Here is a 17,741-nt window from a genome sequence, read left to right as displayed (position 1 = left end):
AGACTAGAGCTTGCTTTCCACCTTGAGGAAAAAAAAAGAAAACCAAACAGAATTTCACAGGACAACGAAAAGGTATGGCTCCTGCTTGCCTGAATAAAAAAAAGCAAAAGTTGACTGAAAAAAAAAACCAAACAAAAAAGTCACAAGAATCTTAGAAAACAGAAAGTATTAAGTAAGACATAAAAGCAGTTTCCATCTCCCCTATAATAAATATTACAATGTTAAAATATTTCAAAATAATTCTTCATCTGTAGCCAAAGAAAAAAGTGTGATAAACCATTTTTTTTAAATCAAAAACTACAGTGAGTTTAAGATTTTTACAATGCTCTTATCTCTTTAGGGTATAAAATCTTTAATACGAAAATATATTATATTTTAAAAGAATACTAAATCCAAATCAAGAAATATATTAACCTTTACTTCAGCAAGAGTCGGACCAAGAGAAGAAAACAATGTATACCAGTAGGTCAGTTTTAAAAGAGGGCAAGAGGCTGTTTATACATTCTTCCATTTTTCTCATAATCTTCTTCAAGACAAAAGACCATTTAGGACTCACCCCTCCAGCTCTTCATAAAGGAAGACAGATGTGTTTTTGAAAGAATTTGAAGTTTGAAAATTTGTTTCAATTCCAGATATGGGTTAGCTTAGACACAAAAAAACCCCATACATAAGTCCCTACAAGGTCAAGAACAACCATGAATCAGCAACAAGAAAAACAGAGAGAAAATAATGTATATTTTCAAGCAAATACCAATATCTGTGATTTTCTTTATTCACTCTGATGCAAATTAACTCCTGTGTTTAAGGAAAAAAAGCAAGTGCTATACAACATTTTAAGTAAACATAGTCATGAGACCATGCCATCATTTGAAATAATTCATTTCCAATAATAGAGAAGTCTCTGGACAACTGGAAAACAATGACTACTGTAGAATAAAACATATGCAAGGGTGCACAGAAGGTTTGGTTCCGTGTACGGAAAGTTCAGTAAGTATGGGGAGAAACTTACAGACTATTTCAGCAGGAAATAAGCTGGAAAAGGACTGTTACCAGATACTGCCATGCAAATCATGTGTAACCAAAAACTGCTTGCAGATCTTTCCATTTAAGCCTTTCAAGGTTTACTGTAAGCCAGGAGTTGAAGTGCTAGACTAGGCAGAGTAGAAAAATTTGAGTAGAAGGTAAAGACCTCAATATTCCTGTGCCTATATATTTTCTCATTATATATTCTGCTGCATTCCAAGTGCAAGGTAAATTATTCTCATAAACTCAGAAAAATAGCAGACCTATTTTAGTATTTACCTGCTCTCTACAATGAACCTGAAAGTGTGCATAATTTTCACTATTTCACCATTGCCATAGTTAACACAGGAATCTGAAAGAGCAACACTGGACAGCGAGAGCTCAGTTCCATGAAGTGCTGATATTCCTGAAACAGGCTTTACTTAGGCTTGCAGATACCAAATAAGATCACAGGACAACTTAAGATGTTTCAGAAACTTTGTAACAAGACAGTTTCTCACCTTGAAGTATAATTGAAACTTTCTTCAATAACTAAAGAAAAGCAATTGTACTCACCTAAAAGTAAAAGCTTCAAGACAAGACAGATCTCCAATCTTGTAATACAGACCAGGAAAAAAGATTATTTAAAAAAAAAAAAAGATATAAAGAAAAATATGACACTAAAAGACTAAAAGAAATAAATAGGAAAAAGAAGTGTTTTGTATGTATCAAGCACCTAAAAAGTAGTACTCCCCCACAGAATATGACTTCCTGAGTAAATTAAACAGAAAATTATTAAAATTAAAATAAACAGTAAATTATACATAATGTCAAATCCAAACTAGAGCTGACTTTGGGTTCCATGGTTGACATAATAAAATTTATGCTGGACACAGCAAAAGCACACTCAACAAAAATTACAAATGCTACTGTGCAAGAACAACATTTAGCTTCTTAACAAAGACTTTAGGGAGATTTGTACAAAAAGAAAAATCTAGCTTTATTCTCAGAAAAGAGGAACATATGACAGATTATTACCTTTGCTGAATTGGACAAGATGGTATATCTGTGTGGCAAAGTTGGAACAGTTTACCAGTAATTAGATGTAAATATTTTGAAGGACAGTTAGCAATGCGTACACATTTTTAAACTAATTGTCTAAAAGCCAGGTCACACACTTTTGGTGCATAAGCAAGATAAATATTAATTGTGCTTAAAATGGCAGACAAAGAGCACAGAAAAGGATATGCATTCAACACATTTAGGCCGTTATATACAACAGCACACAATGCTATTAGTGTAGGATTCAGCTCTGGTTAAAATCTAGAGGAGGTTTGACATTAACGTCAGTGAGAACAGTACCAGACTTTATAAAAAACATACATAGCCATAGAGAGACCCTTGCAGTCATGGACCAGCAAATCAATTCATAAATTGTCTAACAGATGCAGAGTAGATTATTCTGCTAGATATTATACTAAAATCAATTAATTTACATTCAGATTTCAATATAATTTAAGCAATAGGTAAGAGAGCCAGGTTTTTACTTGAAGCAGCCTTTGTAATACAGGATTTGTTTTTAGGCTTCTAGCCAAAAAAAATATATTTGTACCATAAGTATTTTCTTCTAGCCTTTTGCTCATAAAATAACCCTTAACAACCTGTTATACCAACCTGCCTGTTTTATGTATTTCTTTCATTTAAACGATTTATTCCTCAGGCAGGGAAAATGAGATCCAGCTAGAAATTTTGAAAGGAATATAAGGATTTTCTTCAGCTGATTACTCTGTTTAAAGGTACACAATAAGGCTACAAACCCATTTCACTCACAGAGCTCGTCGCTTCTCTGACCCTCCCAATAAAATGAATTACTAGGGTACAACTAGTAATAGCAAACCATAACTTTTGAATAAGAACTTACTACAACAAAGTGCGCTTCCCAAGTTCTAGATGTGGTTCCAATTGTCAAACTGTAATTCTGTAACAGACATAAATCATCATAAAAAAACCTCACTCACCAATAGGAATTCACATAGGTACATAAAGAAGAAGTAATTTTGTTAGCATTCACACTCCCACACAGTTCACCACCCAATTAAACTCATTCCTTCATTGAATGTGTGTTCTGACCCATGTTAGTTTATTCTGTTAGTAAATCAAAAAGTGCAGCAGGGCCTTCCTATGTAAACAGAAATGCAAATGCCATGCATGGAAACAAATCTCCCCCATCAAGTTATGAAGGCTGAGCATTTCTCACACACTATAGTAATTTGATTACTTTACAGGATTACAGCTTCAGAAAACTGATACAGTAACTCTCACCTAGAGGTTTTCTCAGAGTCAGCAGAAGGTACCTCTGTGCAGAGGGCCAGAGTAAACAATTCCTTAAGCCAGGCACAGGACTTCTGCAGAGAGGTGATTTACCAAGCCTGAGAGGCAACCCCCAAAACAAATTGGTTTGGAAGGGAAGAATATTGTCACTGATGCTCTTTTAACTTTGCAGCTGTCAAGTAAAAAATAAACTGTAGAAGAGAAAGCAGAATAAAAAATGGGGATAAAACAGAAAGTGTATAATTCTGCTTCACTAACAGATTTATAGTAAAAGGAAAGAAGAAATTCAGAGACTTCAGCTGCAATTGCAGCTGACATACAAATTATAAGCTAGAATTCAACTAGAAATCTCAAAATAAAAAAGCACTAAGTTACTTCAGAATAAAGTGATGCCTGTAAAATTATCAATAAAATATATCAACATTGCAGCTTGATATATCTTTAAACCACATTCATTTAATTTTCAGTAGATTAAAACAGGTATGAAAATTCCTACATCAGAAAAAAAAAACCCCTACATTCTCACATTCTCAGTTGGCTGTAGTCCATAAATAGGTGTAAATATTTCAGTATTTAAAAATGCAGGTGTACAGTTTTTATTGAATTGAGCCACACATTTCACCTAGAAAAAGATACCTCCATTCACCTTTAGGAACATGTAAATCTAATTCTCACTACCTAATTACTCATTTTTCTCCTCCCACTCCATGGAAAATGAAAGTGTTTCTTTTTGTGTCTAAACTCAGAGTTATATTACACTTCCTATGCAAAAGCATCTATTTTATTTTGGAGAAAAGCCAGGCAACACGCTATGCCTCTCAAGAGCATGACAAAGCTCACCTATGAGATTTGATATCCATCCCTCCCTCCTACATTCCATCCCCCTCCCTTTCTAGACAAATTCTGTTCATTTGAACTTAAGGATTTTGGAGTCCTTCAGCTCAATGAGCTGAAGCTTTCCAGAGGTCAAGCACGCAAAGGAAAAGGAGAAAAAAATGCAGACTAATCATACATGAATACAAACGATGTGGAGAAATATGTATTACTGACATTATATCTCATTATAACCTCCCTCCTACTCAGTAAACTTGATGTGACACTTTTAATACTGTCCTGGTTTCAGCTGAGATAGAGTTAATTTTCTTTATAGTGGCTGGTATGGGGCTACGTTTTGGATTTGTACTGAAAACAGCGTTGATAATACAGAGATGTTTTAGGTGTTGCTGCACTAGTCAAGGACTTTTCAGCTTCCCGTGCTCTGCCAGGTGCACAAGAAGCTGGGAGGGGACACAGCCAGGATAGTTGATCCAAACTGACCAAAGGGCTATTCCATACCACATGATGCCATGCTCAGTATATAAAGCTGGGGAAGAAGAAGGAAGGGGGGGACATTTGGAGTGATGGCATTTGTCTTCCCAAGTAACCATTACGCGTGATGGAGCCCTGCTTTCCTGGAGATGGCCAAACACCTGCCTGCCCATGGGAAGCAGTGAATGAATTCCTTGCTTTGCTTTGCTTGTGTGAGTGGCTTTTGCTTTCCCTATTAAACTGTCTTTATCTCAACCCTCGAGTTTTCTTACTTTTGCTCTTCCGATTCTCTCCCCCATCCCACCGGGGGGGAGTGAGCGAGCGGCTGCGTGCTGCTTAGTTGCCAGCTGGGGCTAAACCACGACAGTCCTTTTTGGCGCCCAACGTGGGGCACGAAGGGTTTGAGATAATGACAAATTTGATTGGAATGTGCCAGATAGATAGCTAAACAGCAATAACAGCTATAAATTCTATTAGTCAGCAGGCTTCTGTGCTTGCCATAGGCTTGCTTGCCTTACTGTATGTTGGAGTCTAGGGCTCGTTAGTGGCTGCTTTTCGCTTTCGCTGCTTGCTGTGCTGCTGATCATCTTACTGTGCTGTGCCTGGGAACATTTTGATAACAGCAATGGCGATGTGCCTGGGCTGGCAGATGGCCAGGACATCGCTGCTGTTTCTGTGCTGCTGTACTGGACAGGCTGGAACTCCGGTGTGAACTCGAGTCAAAGGGACTGTGACCTGTGGGTGAGTCCACGTGGGAGCAGGACACCCCAAAGTGTCTGTGCCCATGGATTAGCCCATGCCAGAGCAGGCACATCTTGAAACGTCTGTGGCCGTGGTTATGTCTGTGCCACAGCAGGTATACCTCTGAAGGGATTGTGGCCCAAGGATAAGGTCACGCTGGATAAGGTGCACCTCGAAGCATCTGTGGCTGTGGAAAAAGTCCATGCTGCAGCAGGTACACCTCAAATCATCAGTGGCTGTGCATGAGGTCATGTTGGAGCAAGTTTACTTCTGAATGTACTACATTCTGTGGATAAGTCCAAGCTGGAGCAGGGGCAAGGGGAGGACTTCATTGCAATGTTAAACACGATGGTCTGGTCCAAAGGCACCAGGGATGGAGACTGTAACGGAAATACCTTTAAATTGTTGTATCCCAGGATTTGAGTTGCATGTTGTGGGAATTACTATAGCAGGAAACCCTTGTTGCTGGCCAGGCTAGGAGCAAGGGGAGGAGTTTATTGCAATGTTAAACCCTATAACCTGGCCCAAAAGGACCAGGGGTGGAGATTGTAATGGATATACCTTTAAATTGTTGTAACCCATGATTTGAGTTGCATGTTATAGGAATTACTACAGCCGGAACCTGGGGGGGGGGGGGGGAGTGAGCGAGCGGCTGCGTGCTGCTTAGTTGCCAGCTGGGGCTAAACCATGACAAATACACTTATTTTCTTGTTCTGAGAGAGGAAAAAAGAAAAAGACCTTGACCTTGACCTTTGTCAGATCAAGAGAGCAATTAAAAAGAAAAAAAGAAAGAAAGAAATTCCAAATTTAAGAGCCTTCTTCAGGAAAATATCCTTCTACCAATTTGAATGAATGCTTAAATTCATAACTAAAGACAACACCAAGTTCTGCCACAGGCTTAGGTTGACACTCTGTCAAACTTCAAATCAGGAAGAGCAATCAAACCCAATACCAAAAGACAGGGATCTCAATGGCTGGGACAATAAAAAGGAAGAGTGAGAGAGATTAAACAAAAAGTTTTGGACTCAGAGGTTGAAAGACAAAAGAAAAGCAACTTCAAATGAACCAGCAGATAGCATACAGAACAAATATAGTACCCTTCTTGTATGAGATACTGCTAACAGATTTCAGAAATGGACTTGGAGGCATAACATTGCACGTGATATTCTGAAACTATCCAACATGCAACAGCATTTCTTCTACAGGATTTGAAGAACCTCATGTCAAAACAAAATTTACAGGATGTTTCTACAAGAACCCTGGTCAGCTCAAAATGGAGATTAGGCCTTCACTGATGATTTCTTTTGCAATCGTTTATTTTTGTAAGCTTTAAGACTCTTCTTCCATCAAAATACCAGTATCAAAAGTAGTAACTTTTAAAAGGCATATTCACTACATTAGACATATTAAAAGTGATTAAAGAGTAAATAATGGCTGACATACCTGACCAAGCAGTCAGACTATCATGCTAAGACCTATTCAAAAACATCTTAGTATGTGAATCATTAATTCACAAGCTTACTCTACAGAAATTCAGTCAACAGTGATGGAACACATATGGCATTCGAGAAGTCTTCTGGATTTACCTATGTAGCTATCACCCTCCTGCGATTACTAAATATTAGACTAGTGCTTTTTTGCTCACAAGCTTTTCTAAAGGACTTGCTACATAATTCTAAGACTACAAGAAATTAGGCAGACCTCTTATGTACACACCAATAAATGCAACTCTTATCCATGTTATCCTTACTATTCCAGCATCGTGTTTAGATCTGTGATGGTACTGCTTCAAGGATTCTTTGCCTCAGCAATCACACTTCAGCAATGTTACGTAACATTTCTGGCCCTCAAAATTCATACAGTGTTATTTGCACAGACTTTGATCTCTATCAGTTCCTTCATTAGGAGATTTAGATCTCTTCCGCCATACTTGCTATGATAGTTCTCATGAATGAATCGTTTCATGTCTGCATGAATGCAATACTGCGGTTCCTTCAGCTGTCTGCTGGACTGGCTAGTACAGGTCAAATCATGAGACAAGTCTTTGCGCTCTGGAAGTGTCAACTGGGGCAGAAAAAAAAAAAAACAAAAGCCACATTTACTTAATACAAGCTTTTAAAAGAAGATTAATCTAACTCTTTAGCAATGAAAGGCTATTAAATTACCTGTAACGCCAGAAGGAAAGTTCTCTCCATCCCCATTTCATTCTTACCAAGTACTTCCCTGCACCACGTATTGTGAATTTTTTTACTTTTCTGTTGCATGGAAGAGAGGATATGCATTCCATCTCCCTGGTACTCGCAACAAGACTGTGTAAATGCACATACCTGTCTATGCATTAGCATTGCAAAATCTACTTCATAAACATGCAGAAAATAGTCAAAAAATGACTGATGCTTATTTTCAGTCTAACCCTCAGTGTTGGAACCACACAGCATTCTCATGAGTGTTGTAGCGCTAAAGGATTCTTATCCATCTATATAGGTATTTAGGTGGCTGCTATCACCATTGGAACCAAATGCTTTATCAAAGACTGATTCAGGATGGAGGTCATGGGTCCGTACAGGGAGGTTTAATCGTCCGGCTTGTGCTTAGCTAGTTCTAATGAAATTATTCCACTTTGCAACTAGAAAATAAACACACCATAGGTGATTTTCAAATGTTTATCAGCATGGCTACATTCCTGATGTACAATGAGGATCAGTTATCAGTGAATAAATCCATCTGTGCAGTAGTTTACTGAGTCTTAAGCAGATCTATCCAACTACCTAGGCTTACTTTGAACACTCTTCAAATTCCTTTAATTCCTCCACCTAAATTCCTATATAAGGAATTCTACTTGGCCATCACAGGAAGGGAAGATGCTCATACACCAAGGGAAATTATCTGGCATATTCAGCAAAGGAAGACACTTTCCTCTTTCCCCTTTTTCCTTTTATGAAACCAAAGAATGCATCCCACACAAAGCCCAGGCAGTTGTTTTTTCCAGCTTTGCCTGGTTCGGAAGGAAGAAATATAACTGTAAGAGACTGCCATTTCTGGGTTGATTCCACTAATACAACTCCACTTTCTGGCAATCCCCAGGAAAACTCACAAACAGCCAATGCAAATTTTGTGTTGTTTCCTTCCATCATTCCTTTAAAAGAAGGATTTAAGCAGGGACATTCTTCAAATTCAGTGCACTCAGTTTTCACAGCAGGATTCCAGAGAAGTTTTCACAGAGGTAGAGAGACAGGACATGCCAGTGTTCAGCATTTGGTTCTGCCAGCTAATATCCATCAGATATTATTTCCCACAGTCAAGTAAAAAACAATCAGATAATAGACGTATGTTGTTATACAACATTAATTACTCTGAAATCCTCTGGGAATCTGCCTCACAAAATGTAATGATCTTGTTACTCCTCTGTGATCCTACAGTGTTCAGGATATGAACAAAACCAAACAAAGCAAAAAAGCTGTCCTGCAGTAAAATGTCTTGCATGTTAAAAATTAACTGATCCATATATCTTACGGAATACCTTGTCAACTTTTGCCAAAGTGCCTCTGGGAAGTCTACTGCATTACTAGGTAACCTATTATATTTCCAATTTTCTTCAAGCACATGGTAATTATAAGGAAGTCATTCCTGACTATGGTAAACATTGAAGTATGCCACAACACTGAAAAAGTGAACCCACCTTTTTATTTAAAATTTAATGTAGCTGTTAGTATGAGTGCTCCTATAAACACATTAACATTACTGTTAAACTGACCCTTATAGCATTACGTTTAAACATAAATTGCAACTGTCAAATAAGTTAATACCGCTCATGTTATGACACCTTACCTGTCATGTCTTTCACTTTCCAAACAGTAGGCACATAGATACTAGTTTGTTTTTATTAAGCAATTCTGAGAAGCTAAGCAAAGCTTCTACTAAATTACAGCACATGCCTCATACATCTGTTCATATCAATAGCTGAGTAACATATTATTGGGCTCTAGAAGTAGCAACATATTTGAAGAGTTTAAACCCTTCACCTGACAAGTTACACCACCATTATTATGTAAAAAAAGACAAAGAAAAGCAAGAGTTCTTTCATAACAGAATACACAATTAGTTAATTAATCTCACGCTTATTAACAAGCGAGCAGAGCATAAAACTACACTGCAGTAAAAGCACATGAGAGTTCCTGCTAGTCCTTGTTAGGAAACTGGGGTGACCTCTTCTGTGATGATGTCGCAGGCAGTATGTGCCCTTAAATTGCTCTATTTGTTACGAGAACAAAGAAATACCACTGCTGTGCCCCTGATGGGCACAAAATATTGCAGTAAGCTCTACATCACTCTGGTTGCCTTTAAAAGGCTTAAACTGTTATCTAAACTAGTTCTTTCGTGCCTTTTCTCATTTACTGAGATGCATCAGGCAGCCTCTTCAAGAGGCCTGCCATTCCCAGGGTAGTATAGACAACACAGCCAGACATGGCTTAAATGCTATACACTTGCAAAACATAGTATAGGTCTTAAGCAGAATATGGACTAGAAACAGAAAATTATGCCAGGCTGTTCTTACTTTGCTATTGGGAGAAATTCCAGGGTATAATTATGTCAATAATTGAAGCGCTCTGTTCTCATGTCCACCTGACCACAGGTAAGGTTTAAAATGGGCGTTTTCAAGCTGTCTGAAGGACAAAGTAACAGGATTCACCCTTCAGCTTTCATTAACAGAAAATGCATTACTCTTAAGCGTTTATCATTTTATTTGCCACATTTTATAGAAGTGTATTAAAGCTTTTTAATCTAAATAAGAAAAAGCACTAACAAGATACTAGCACTAAAAGTCTGCCCTGGCTTTAATTTTTCCAGTCATTTTACGAGTTCGGTTCAGGGGTTTTTTTACTTCTTGTTCTTCAGGAAAATCATACCCTCTTCCTCCTACTTCAGAATAACATTAATATTACTTCAAGAATTCATGTTATGAATGCAAGTACGTACCAACATAGGAAACGTTAGACCAAATAAAATAGCTATCTGTATAATGCATATGCATGAATTTGGACAAAATAAGAAAATTAGGGTGCTCAGATTATGTACTTCATTAGTTACTGCCTCTATTCCCCTATGCTCAATGCTCTAGCAGAAAATTCAAACCAAGTAGCTCAATGAAGGCAGAACTCAAAACTACTCTGGTAGTTTTTTTATGTCAATAAGAAGTTCCCACATAAGAGATACAGAACTTTCCTCACAAAAGGGGAGACCACTTCTGTTCAGAGATGAAGTCTATAATGGTATTAACAGGAAAACATTACCCATTCAACCTTAGCAATTACTTGTCTTGAGAATTTATTCTTTTGAGGAACTGTCCACTTGCAATCAATAGCAAAATCCTTGCTGATGATGGATAAAAGATCAAGCTCCTCACCAATATAAAATACAAACAGAAAATTGCTGTGATTTTATTTGTACATTAGTACCATGAAAGGGACAGCCATCTCCAGAAATTCATAGAGCTTAATTTCCCAGAAGTGATGCACTAAAGGATTCATCACATAAGCCATAAAGAAAATCTCCTAACAGTGTCATAGCTAGGAGCAATTCCAACCAGAAGACTGAATCTTCCCATAGAGTTTTGTAGTAGTTTTCAGAAACAAACATGCATTTACACAGGAACAACTATTATGTGCACATTTCTAGCCATTCTGCCTGCAAACAAAGTCTGGATATTAAATCCTGGTTACACTGAAATCAACAGTTCTGCCTTCATAGGGATCAGAGTTTCACTCTTGAGACCTTAAACAGCACTTCACGGCAGTGACCATGAGACCCATTAAAACTGACATACGCAAAAAGCAATTATTTTTTTAAAGTGGTGCTATAAAAAAATATTTTGTTCATTTCACTAACATTTATTTTAGCTATTCTTATCAGCACTTAAATATGTACCACACATTTACTGCTATATATTATTACAATTAAGCAGAGCTCAATTCTGAAACTTCTGTATAGCATTTGCAAGTAAGTATTTGCTAATAAGTGAAGAGACATTACTCCTTTTGTGCACAAATTAAAAAAAAGATTTAGATAGCCACAATATAGAAAACACATTGCTGACTTCTTCCATCAATCACAATTAAAATCACAACAACCACAGTAAGAGAAAGTTAAAATTCTTTCATTCACCATGATAAAATGTGTTCATTCTACAGTTCAACAAAGGTTATTTATGCACTAGTACCATGACACCAAACAAAACAAATTTATTTCACTTAAGTTTTATTAGGAAGTATAGGAATACATATGCAGTTTCTGACTTTTCTTTTGTCATCCACACACAGCCAAGTCTACTTTTTCAGTCAATTCAGGAAATTTAAACAAAAACCTAGGTGTAATTCAGAAAACAAAACCAAAACTAACTCAGGGTTTTAACATGAAGCACCATAAGTATAAAAATCAGAAGAAAAATATCTCTGTATTTTCAGTTTAATTTGTGTACTTCCTGGATACAGCCCACAGTCAGTATTTCCCCACACAGTCAGTTTCCAATCTTTTACCTTGATTCAGAGAAATACTTCAACACATCCCTATCCCTGTGCAAGAAAGACTGGTGTACTTTCCTGAATTAGAATCATCCTGTGCACTTTCCACACAGCTATATGAGAGGAAAACCACCTTTACAATATGCCTGTGATAATACAGCATTCAAATAGAGAAGTCAAAGGCAGACATAGCCCTTGAGACCATGCTAAATCTTAGGTCAGAAATTAACTGGAATTCTCTCTTTAAAGTCTGTCCAGAGCTTAAGTTCCTGCAATAGATTTTCCTCAGGCCTTCACGATGCTAAAGAGCACCACGCATCAAAACGTCTTCAGACACTGAAAGGAAGAGCAGCTCTCTGTCTCTCAGAACATTAGTCAACCAACTCACAGGAATAGCACGAAACTTCCCTGGTGGACCAACTATTTGCTACGGAGCTTCCTCAGCCTCCTTCTCACACATCTGATAAAGACAACTTCCAGATGCAGAACACTGGACAAGATAGTACACAGACTAGACAACTGATTTTATCCAGTAATATAATTTTAGTGGGGGTATAAAATGTTTGTCAAACAGTTTGGGAATCAAAAAATTTATATATAAAATGTTCACCCGTAATTCCTAAATAAGAAACGGACTACGTGTCCTAGCTAAAACCCGTTCACCACAAACAGCCTGTCCAGCTCAATTCCAAAATAGAATTTGAGATCATATTCAGTATCTGTACTGCAGTGCAGTGCCTTAGAGAGGAAGGTACAAATGCTGCAATCTCAGCCACGCCAGCCCTCACATGAGCTGTTAAACAGTGGTCTCTTGTGCCAGTCCCTGGTGAATCTTCAGAAGTCACATACTGACAGATACAAGAAATACTTTTTAAAATAAATAAAGGCTAGCCAAAGTGTTTTTCAGTGTTCTTTCCTTCTAAAATTGCTCCTAATATCCGAGATTGCTTTTGAGCATTTTCTTCAGTGCATTCTGGCAGCTGTGTTTGTATGTTTGTCTATGTTTGACAATTGCAGCTACCAGAATCTAACATATTTTGATAAACCCCTTTACATATAAACAGCATATGAAAAGCATCGAGGGATTGAGGGAGGGGGAGGGGGGGGAATCTATTCTGTTTCACTGAGAGATTCACATAACAATTATTCTTTTTTTTAGTTACTTATTTTACAATAATCTTCAGATCTTGTTTTTCCAGGTTCCTTTTGTGTCCTCTAATTCCACAGAATCTTCATGCGGGATGGCATCTAAGCATATGATTTTTAGTCAGATTTAAAGTGGCATTCATTGTTTAAATGATGTCATAATGAGGAATATCTGGAACAGAATTGACTCTGGAATCCCAGAATTGCTGTCCTTGAAATGTGACCACATTACATTCTTCATTTCAGAATGAAGAAAAAGTCTCTGCCATCAACTCCATTGTTTTACTATATGAAGTATTTAATACCAGCACTGAGTGAATAAAATCTTTTGCATGTCAAACATGAATCCTAAGTAATGTTTAACTTAATTTAAAAGTACTTTTCCAGCATTGGAAAGTATCCTTACACTTTTCTCTGACAGTCACACTCAGAAAAGTTAAGTCCACGTAGAAAATAAGGCAGCACAGAATATGTTCACACAAGCAAAAGATCCTATTTTACTGCAAGTTGCTAATTAAACAAATGAAAAAAGCATTAGAAGAGAGCACACAGTGGAACATCAGCATTCCAATCTTTAAAAAAAAGGAAGAGATGAAAAGGAGACCACGACTCCAACAGACCTGGGGAAAATGTGATGCTCACACTGATTATGCTTCTGATTTCTGACAGGCATGGTAGTCTTCACTGTCTCAGAGGACAGTGAGAAAGACCATAACCCTGTCGGCCTTACTTTAGTGTGTCCTGGTGGTGTCTCCTGCCATAAACATCTAAAAGACGACCTGCCTCTAATTTAAGAAACTCCGGAACTCCAGAAAACCATACATACTGGCATCAGGAACAGCCCAAGATCAAATAGCTGAACTACACATTTCTCATCACTCCTACGTACATATTGCTCCCAAAATTCAGGACACCTTTAACCAATATAAGGGATACTCACAGGCAGTATTTTGTTGAAACACTGCAATTGTTTTAATCCTACCATCAGCTTACCACCCCACTCCCCACGAAGGCCTTCCCTTATGGGGGTTCTGCACCACAAAAAACAGTCCTTGCATGCGTGCATCATGGAAGGAACGTATGTATTTAGGCAAAAAACATTTTCCGTTCTTTCCTAGAACTCTGAATTATTTTCACTCTGGTCAAATTACACATCCTAAAAACCAAACAAAAAAACCAAACCAAACAAACCCCAAACCAGGTCATTTTCCTATTAACTATAAATGTTTTAGACTCTTGAATGTAAAGACTAAACAATGAAAGTTTATTTTGTACAAATCTTTCTCTTTCCTAATATTTAAAAAAAACCCCACCCCTACAGGGAAGAAGTCTTCCCCAGACACACAACTAATAAAAGCAAGAGCAGGATACTTGCTCCTTTTCACTCCTCTTGCACAGCACGTGTGCATTCAGTGGGAGAAGTCAGGAAAATGTACATCCAAGCCTAAAAAAGGCTACACATAATACAAGGTCATCTCCACCTGGAGTATTCAGCAAAGTAACGAGGGAGAGCCCTGTCTGTGGAGAAGCATGTAATTCACAGGACTATAGAAGATTTCCTTGAGGAGAACTGAACAGCACAGAGCTGAATTCCAGTCTGTCCAAAGTTACCTCAAACAATGTAAGGACTGATGCTTCCAGAAATCCAGGGCATTAACAGGTTACGTTCACTTCTCCAAAGTGACGTATCCAACTCAAATTGTTCCCAAAACAAAGAGAAATCCACCCTAGCAGCAAATTTGTAGGAGGAAATGCATGACCTTATAAAAAAATAAGAATAAAATAAAAGCAGCAAACGAAGAAGACGAATCATTAGGCAAAAAGGAATGTGTGAAGAGGAAAGGAAAAAGAAATTACAAATCAACATGTAGATGGCAAATACAAACTCAGTTTAATAGCTTAATGCAAGTAAAGGATTTTTTTAATTGAATAAAGTATCATATTTTTCTTTAAAAATTAAAAATAATATATTGTGTTTACATTCCAGGATAAACTCTAAAGATGCTACAGTAACTTTGAAACATCAGAAAGAGAACCTGCAATTTTAGAAAGTTTATCAGGTTCTATCAAAAGAAGAAAATATGAAAAGCATTGTTTACATGTAGTAGGCCTACAGATGTCACCATTAAGGTATTCAAAGCACAGAAAGCTTTTTCACTTGCATAAGGTGTTCTTTGAAAAGTTCTGTTTTATCTACCAAACCATTTATGAATCCATCTGTCCCTAATTACCATTTTAAAAAATAAATAACTAAAAAGAGAAACTGCAGCAATTACCAGGTAACATCCAATTTCCAGTGCTTTCTATCAATGCCATTCAGAAAGTTACACAAATCTAATAGCTTAAGAGAATACTAATCCAAGCTTTCTAAGAACAGATAGAAGGAAGACTACAGCAAGAATATGTCTTAAAGCAACTGACTTTTCCAAGTAACGTTCATAACTTTGACAAAGTGGAAGGAAAAGAGGATTAAAAATCACTACTTACATACAACTAAAGATTAGAGATTCAAAACTTCGCATTAAAAGGATACTTCTCAGGCCTTTTTTCTTTCGCTACACAAAAAGCCTCCCCCGTGCCTCAGTTTACCACATTCAAGGTCATTTTACCACCAGTACAACATTCTAAAAATTTTTGAAGTATTGTCTAAGGCTGGGTTTGCCAAATCTGTATTAAGCCTGACGCACATTATCAGGAGTGCTGTTTTACATAACATGCTGCTGCTGTCAGGTGCTGTAGTTTAACATTACTGTATATGTGCAGAGCAGTATTAGCATGCTCACTGCTTCTCTTTCCCTATTAAGCATTCAGATAACAGCCCTTCCATGAGCTACGCTTAACATTCAAACCTGCAGCAAGACTGCCATTGTACAAGTCTTCCAAAAATGTTTACCAGTGAGAAGTACTAATAATAAAACTCTCATAAATTGAGATGACAAATTAGCTTTCAAAGAAGTATTTTTCTGTTTTGTCTTTAGGTGTTAGACAGAACTACAATAGAAGTCACATAAAGCTGAGAGGAAAAAAGTTGACAATCTTCATGCCAGTGTTGCATAACAGCTGTATTCCCTGTAAAACCCGATTTTCTAAGAATTCTCAAACAAACAAACAAAAAGAATAATAGGATGTATATCTATTATTTTACGGTTTCTGATTGAAATAAACCTAAGATGACTGAGATCCAGGATTCACAATGCTGCAAACAGCATATGAATATGCTTTCACATACATTATGTGGCTTGCTTTCCCCTCCTTTTTAAATGTATTTTCTTACAAGACCTTGATCATGGACATTTTCTAAATCAGACTGTACTAAATAAAAAGAAAGCTAAGCTTTACCCTACAGTCTCAGTGGTTTTAGCTCTACTTATCAAATGCCTCAGCATTTTTTCCTCAAACTGTGACAGGGTTTGTGTACCTCACCATTCAAATATGCCCATCTGCAAAACTTGCTAGGATTGTGCATATAAACAGCACTTGGGAGATGGCCCAGAAGGTAAGTAAAAGCATTGCTTGAAGAAAAATAATCCAGATAAGCATAAAATGCAGCAGTCCTGATGTATTAATTAAACTGAGGGAAGAAATGCTCTAGCGCCTTAACATGCTTTGGACTGAAGAAAACAGAAGTAAAGAAAGGATGCTCACACCAAAAAAAAACCCGTATTAGTCTGTGCTCAGCGAGGAGAACGCCTGCAAGTTAGTGGGAACCTTGGTGGGGAGGGGGTGGGGTGGGAGAGGTGATTTTTTTTTCAATTCTATTTTTGCAAAAGGAGTGTGATTGCAGCTTTTAAGCTGGGGAGGGCTCCTCGGTTAGTATCTGCAGTACGCGAACACATCGGCGGGTGGGAAGGCAGCGCGGAGAGGTACTTGGGGGGAGGCGGCAAGGGCGCCCTGCCCGCGCCGCTCGCCCCCCGCCCGGCCGCCCGCACCTCACGCTGCCCGGGGTCTCCCCGCCCCGCCGCCGCCCCGCTCCCGGGCAGGCACCGCCGCCTCCCCCCCTCCCGCTTATCCCGGCATCGCCAGCAGACCGAGCGGTTAGTTATCGCCCCTCCGTCCGCGGGTACGGGGGCACACGCTGCCAGGTGGAGAGGAAAGGGGCTGGGGCTGCGGAGCCCTCCCTGACAGGACTCGCCCGGGGCGGCGGGGGCAGAGCGCACCCGCCTCCCGCTGCCCCCTCCCGGCTCCCGCCCCCGCGCGGGCAGGCGCCCCCCTCCCCTGCACACGGAGTCTCGGTGCCCCCCTCCCCACAGCTCTCCTCAGGGCAAGGTCCGGGCGTCGCTCCCCCGCAGCCCTTCGCCCGCACGGCCCCGGCCCCCTGCCCCACGCCAGCGCGGAGGTGGGGGAGGCAAGCCCGGCGCTTACAGTTCGCAGGAACTGGATCTCGTCCTCGCCCTCGCCCCCCTCGGCCATGGCTCCCCCTCTCTCTCCTTCTCCCGGGCGCTGCTCCGGGTGCCCGGGCGGGTGGCGGCGGCGGTCGCTCCCCGCGGAGAGGCGGCGGCGGCAGGAGGCTCACGGCCGCGCCACACCGGGCTGGGCTGGGGCAAGTGCGAGGGCGGCGGAGCCGGCAGCCCCAGCCCGGCCCCTGCTGCGAGCGGGGTGCGGGTGCCCGTGCGCCTGCAGCAGGTTGACAGCTCTGCCCAGCCGCCTCGCTGCCAGTGCCTGCCACGGGGGGAGGGGGATGCGATTAACCGGGGG

General features: G+C 39.4%; 1 protein-coding gene across 1 annotated transcript in view; it reads right to left on the bottom strand.

Moving 5' to 3' along the window:
• The window catches only part of RYR2 (ryanodine receptor 2), a 437,742-nt gene extending 430,165 nt beyond the window's left edge, over window positions 1-7,577 (bottom strand). The window contains exons 1-2 of the mRNA XM_072857729.1: window positions 7,548-7,577; window positions 7,261-7,446 (exon numbers count right to left, since the gene is read on the bottom strand). Of these exons, the coding sequence (XP_072713830.1) occupies window positions 7,261-7,446; window positions 7,548-7,577 (216 nt within the window). The remainder of the gene's footprint in view (window positions 1-7,260; window positions 7,447-7,547) is intronic.
• Between the last annotated feature and the right edge of the window lie 10,164 nt (window positions 7,578-17,741).

This window comes from Ciconia boyciana, chromosome 3 (assembly GCF_034638445.1).
Source record: "Ciconia boyciana chromosome 3, ASM3463844v1, whole genome shotgun sequence".
NCBI classification, from domain to species: Eukaryota; Metazoa; Chordata; class Aves; order Ciconiiformes; family Ciconiidae; genus Ciconia; species Ciconia boyciana.
The sequence above is the reverse complement of the archived record's forward strand: the minus strand, read 5'-3'. Positions and strand labels throughout refer to the sequence as shown.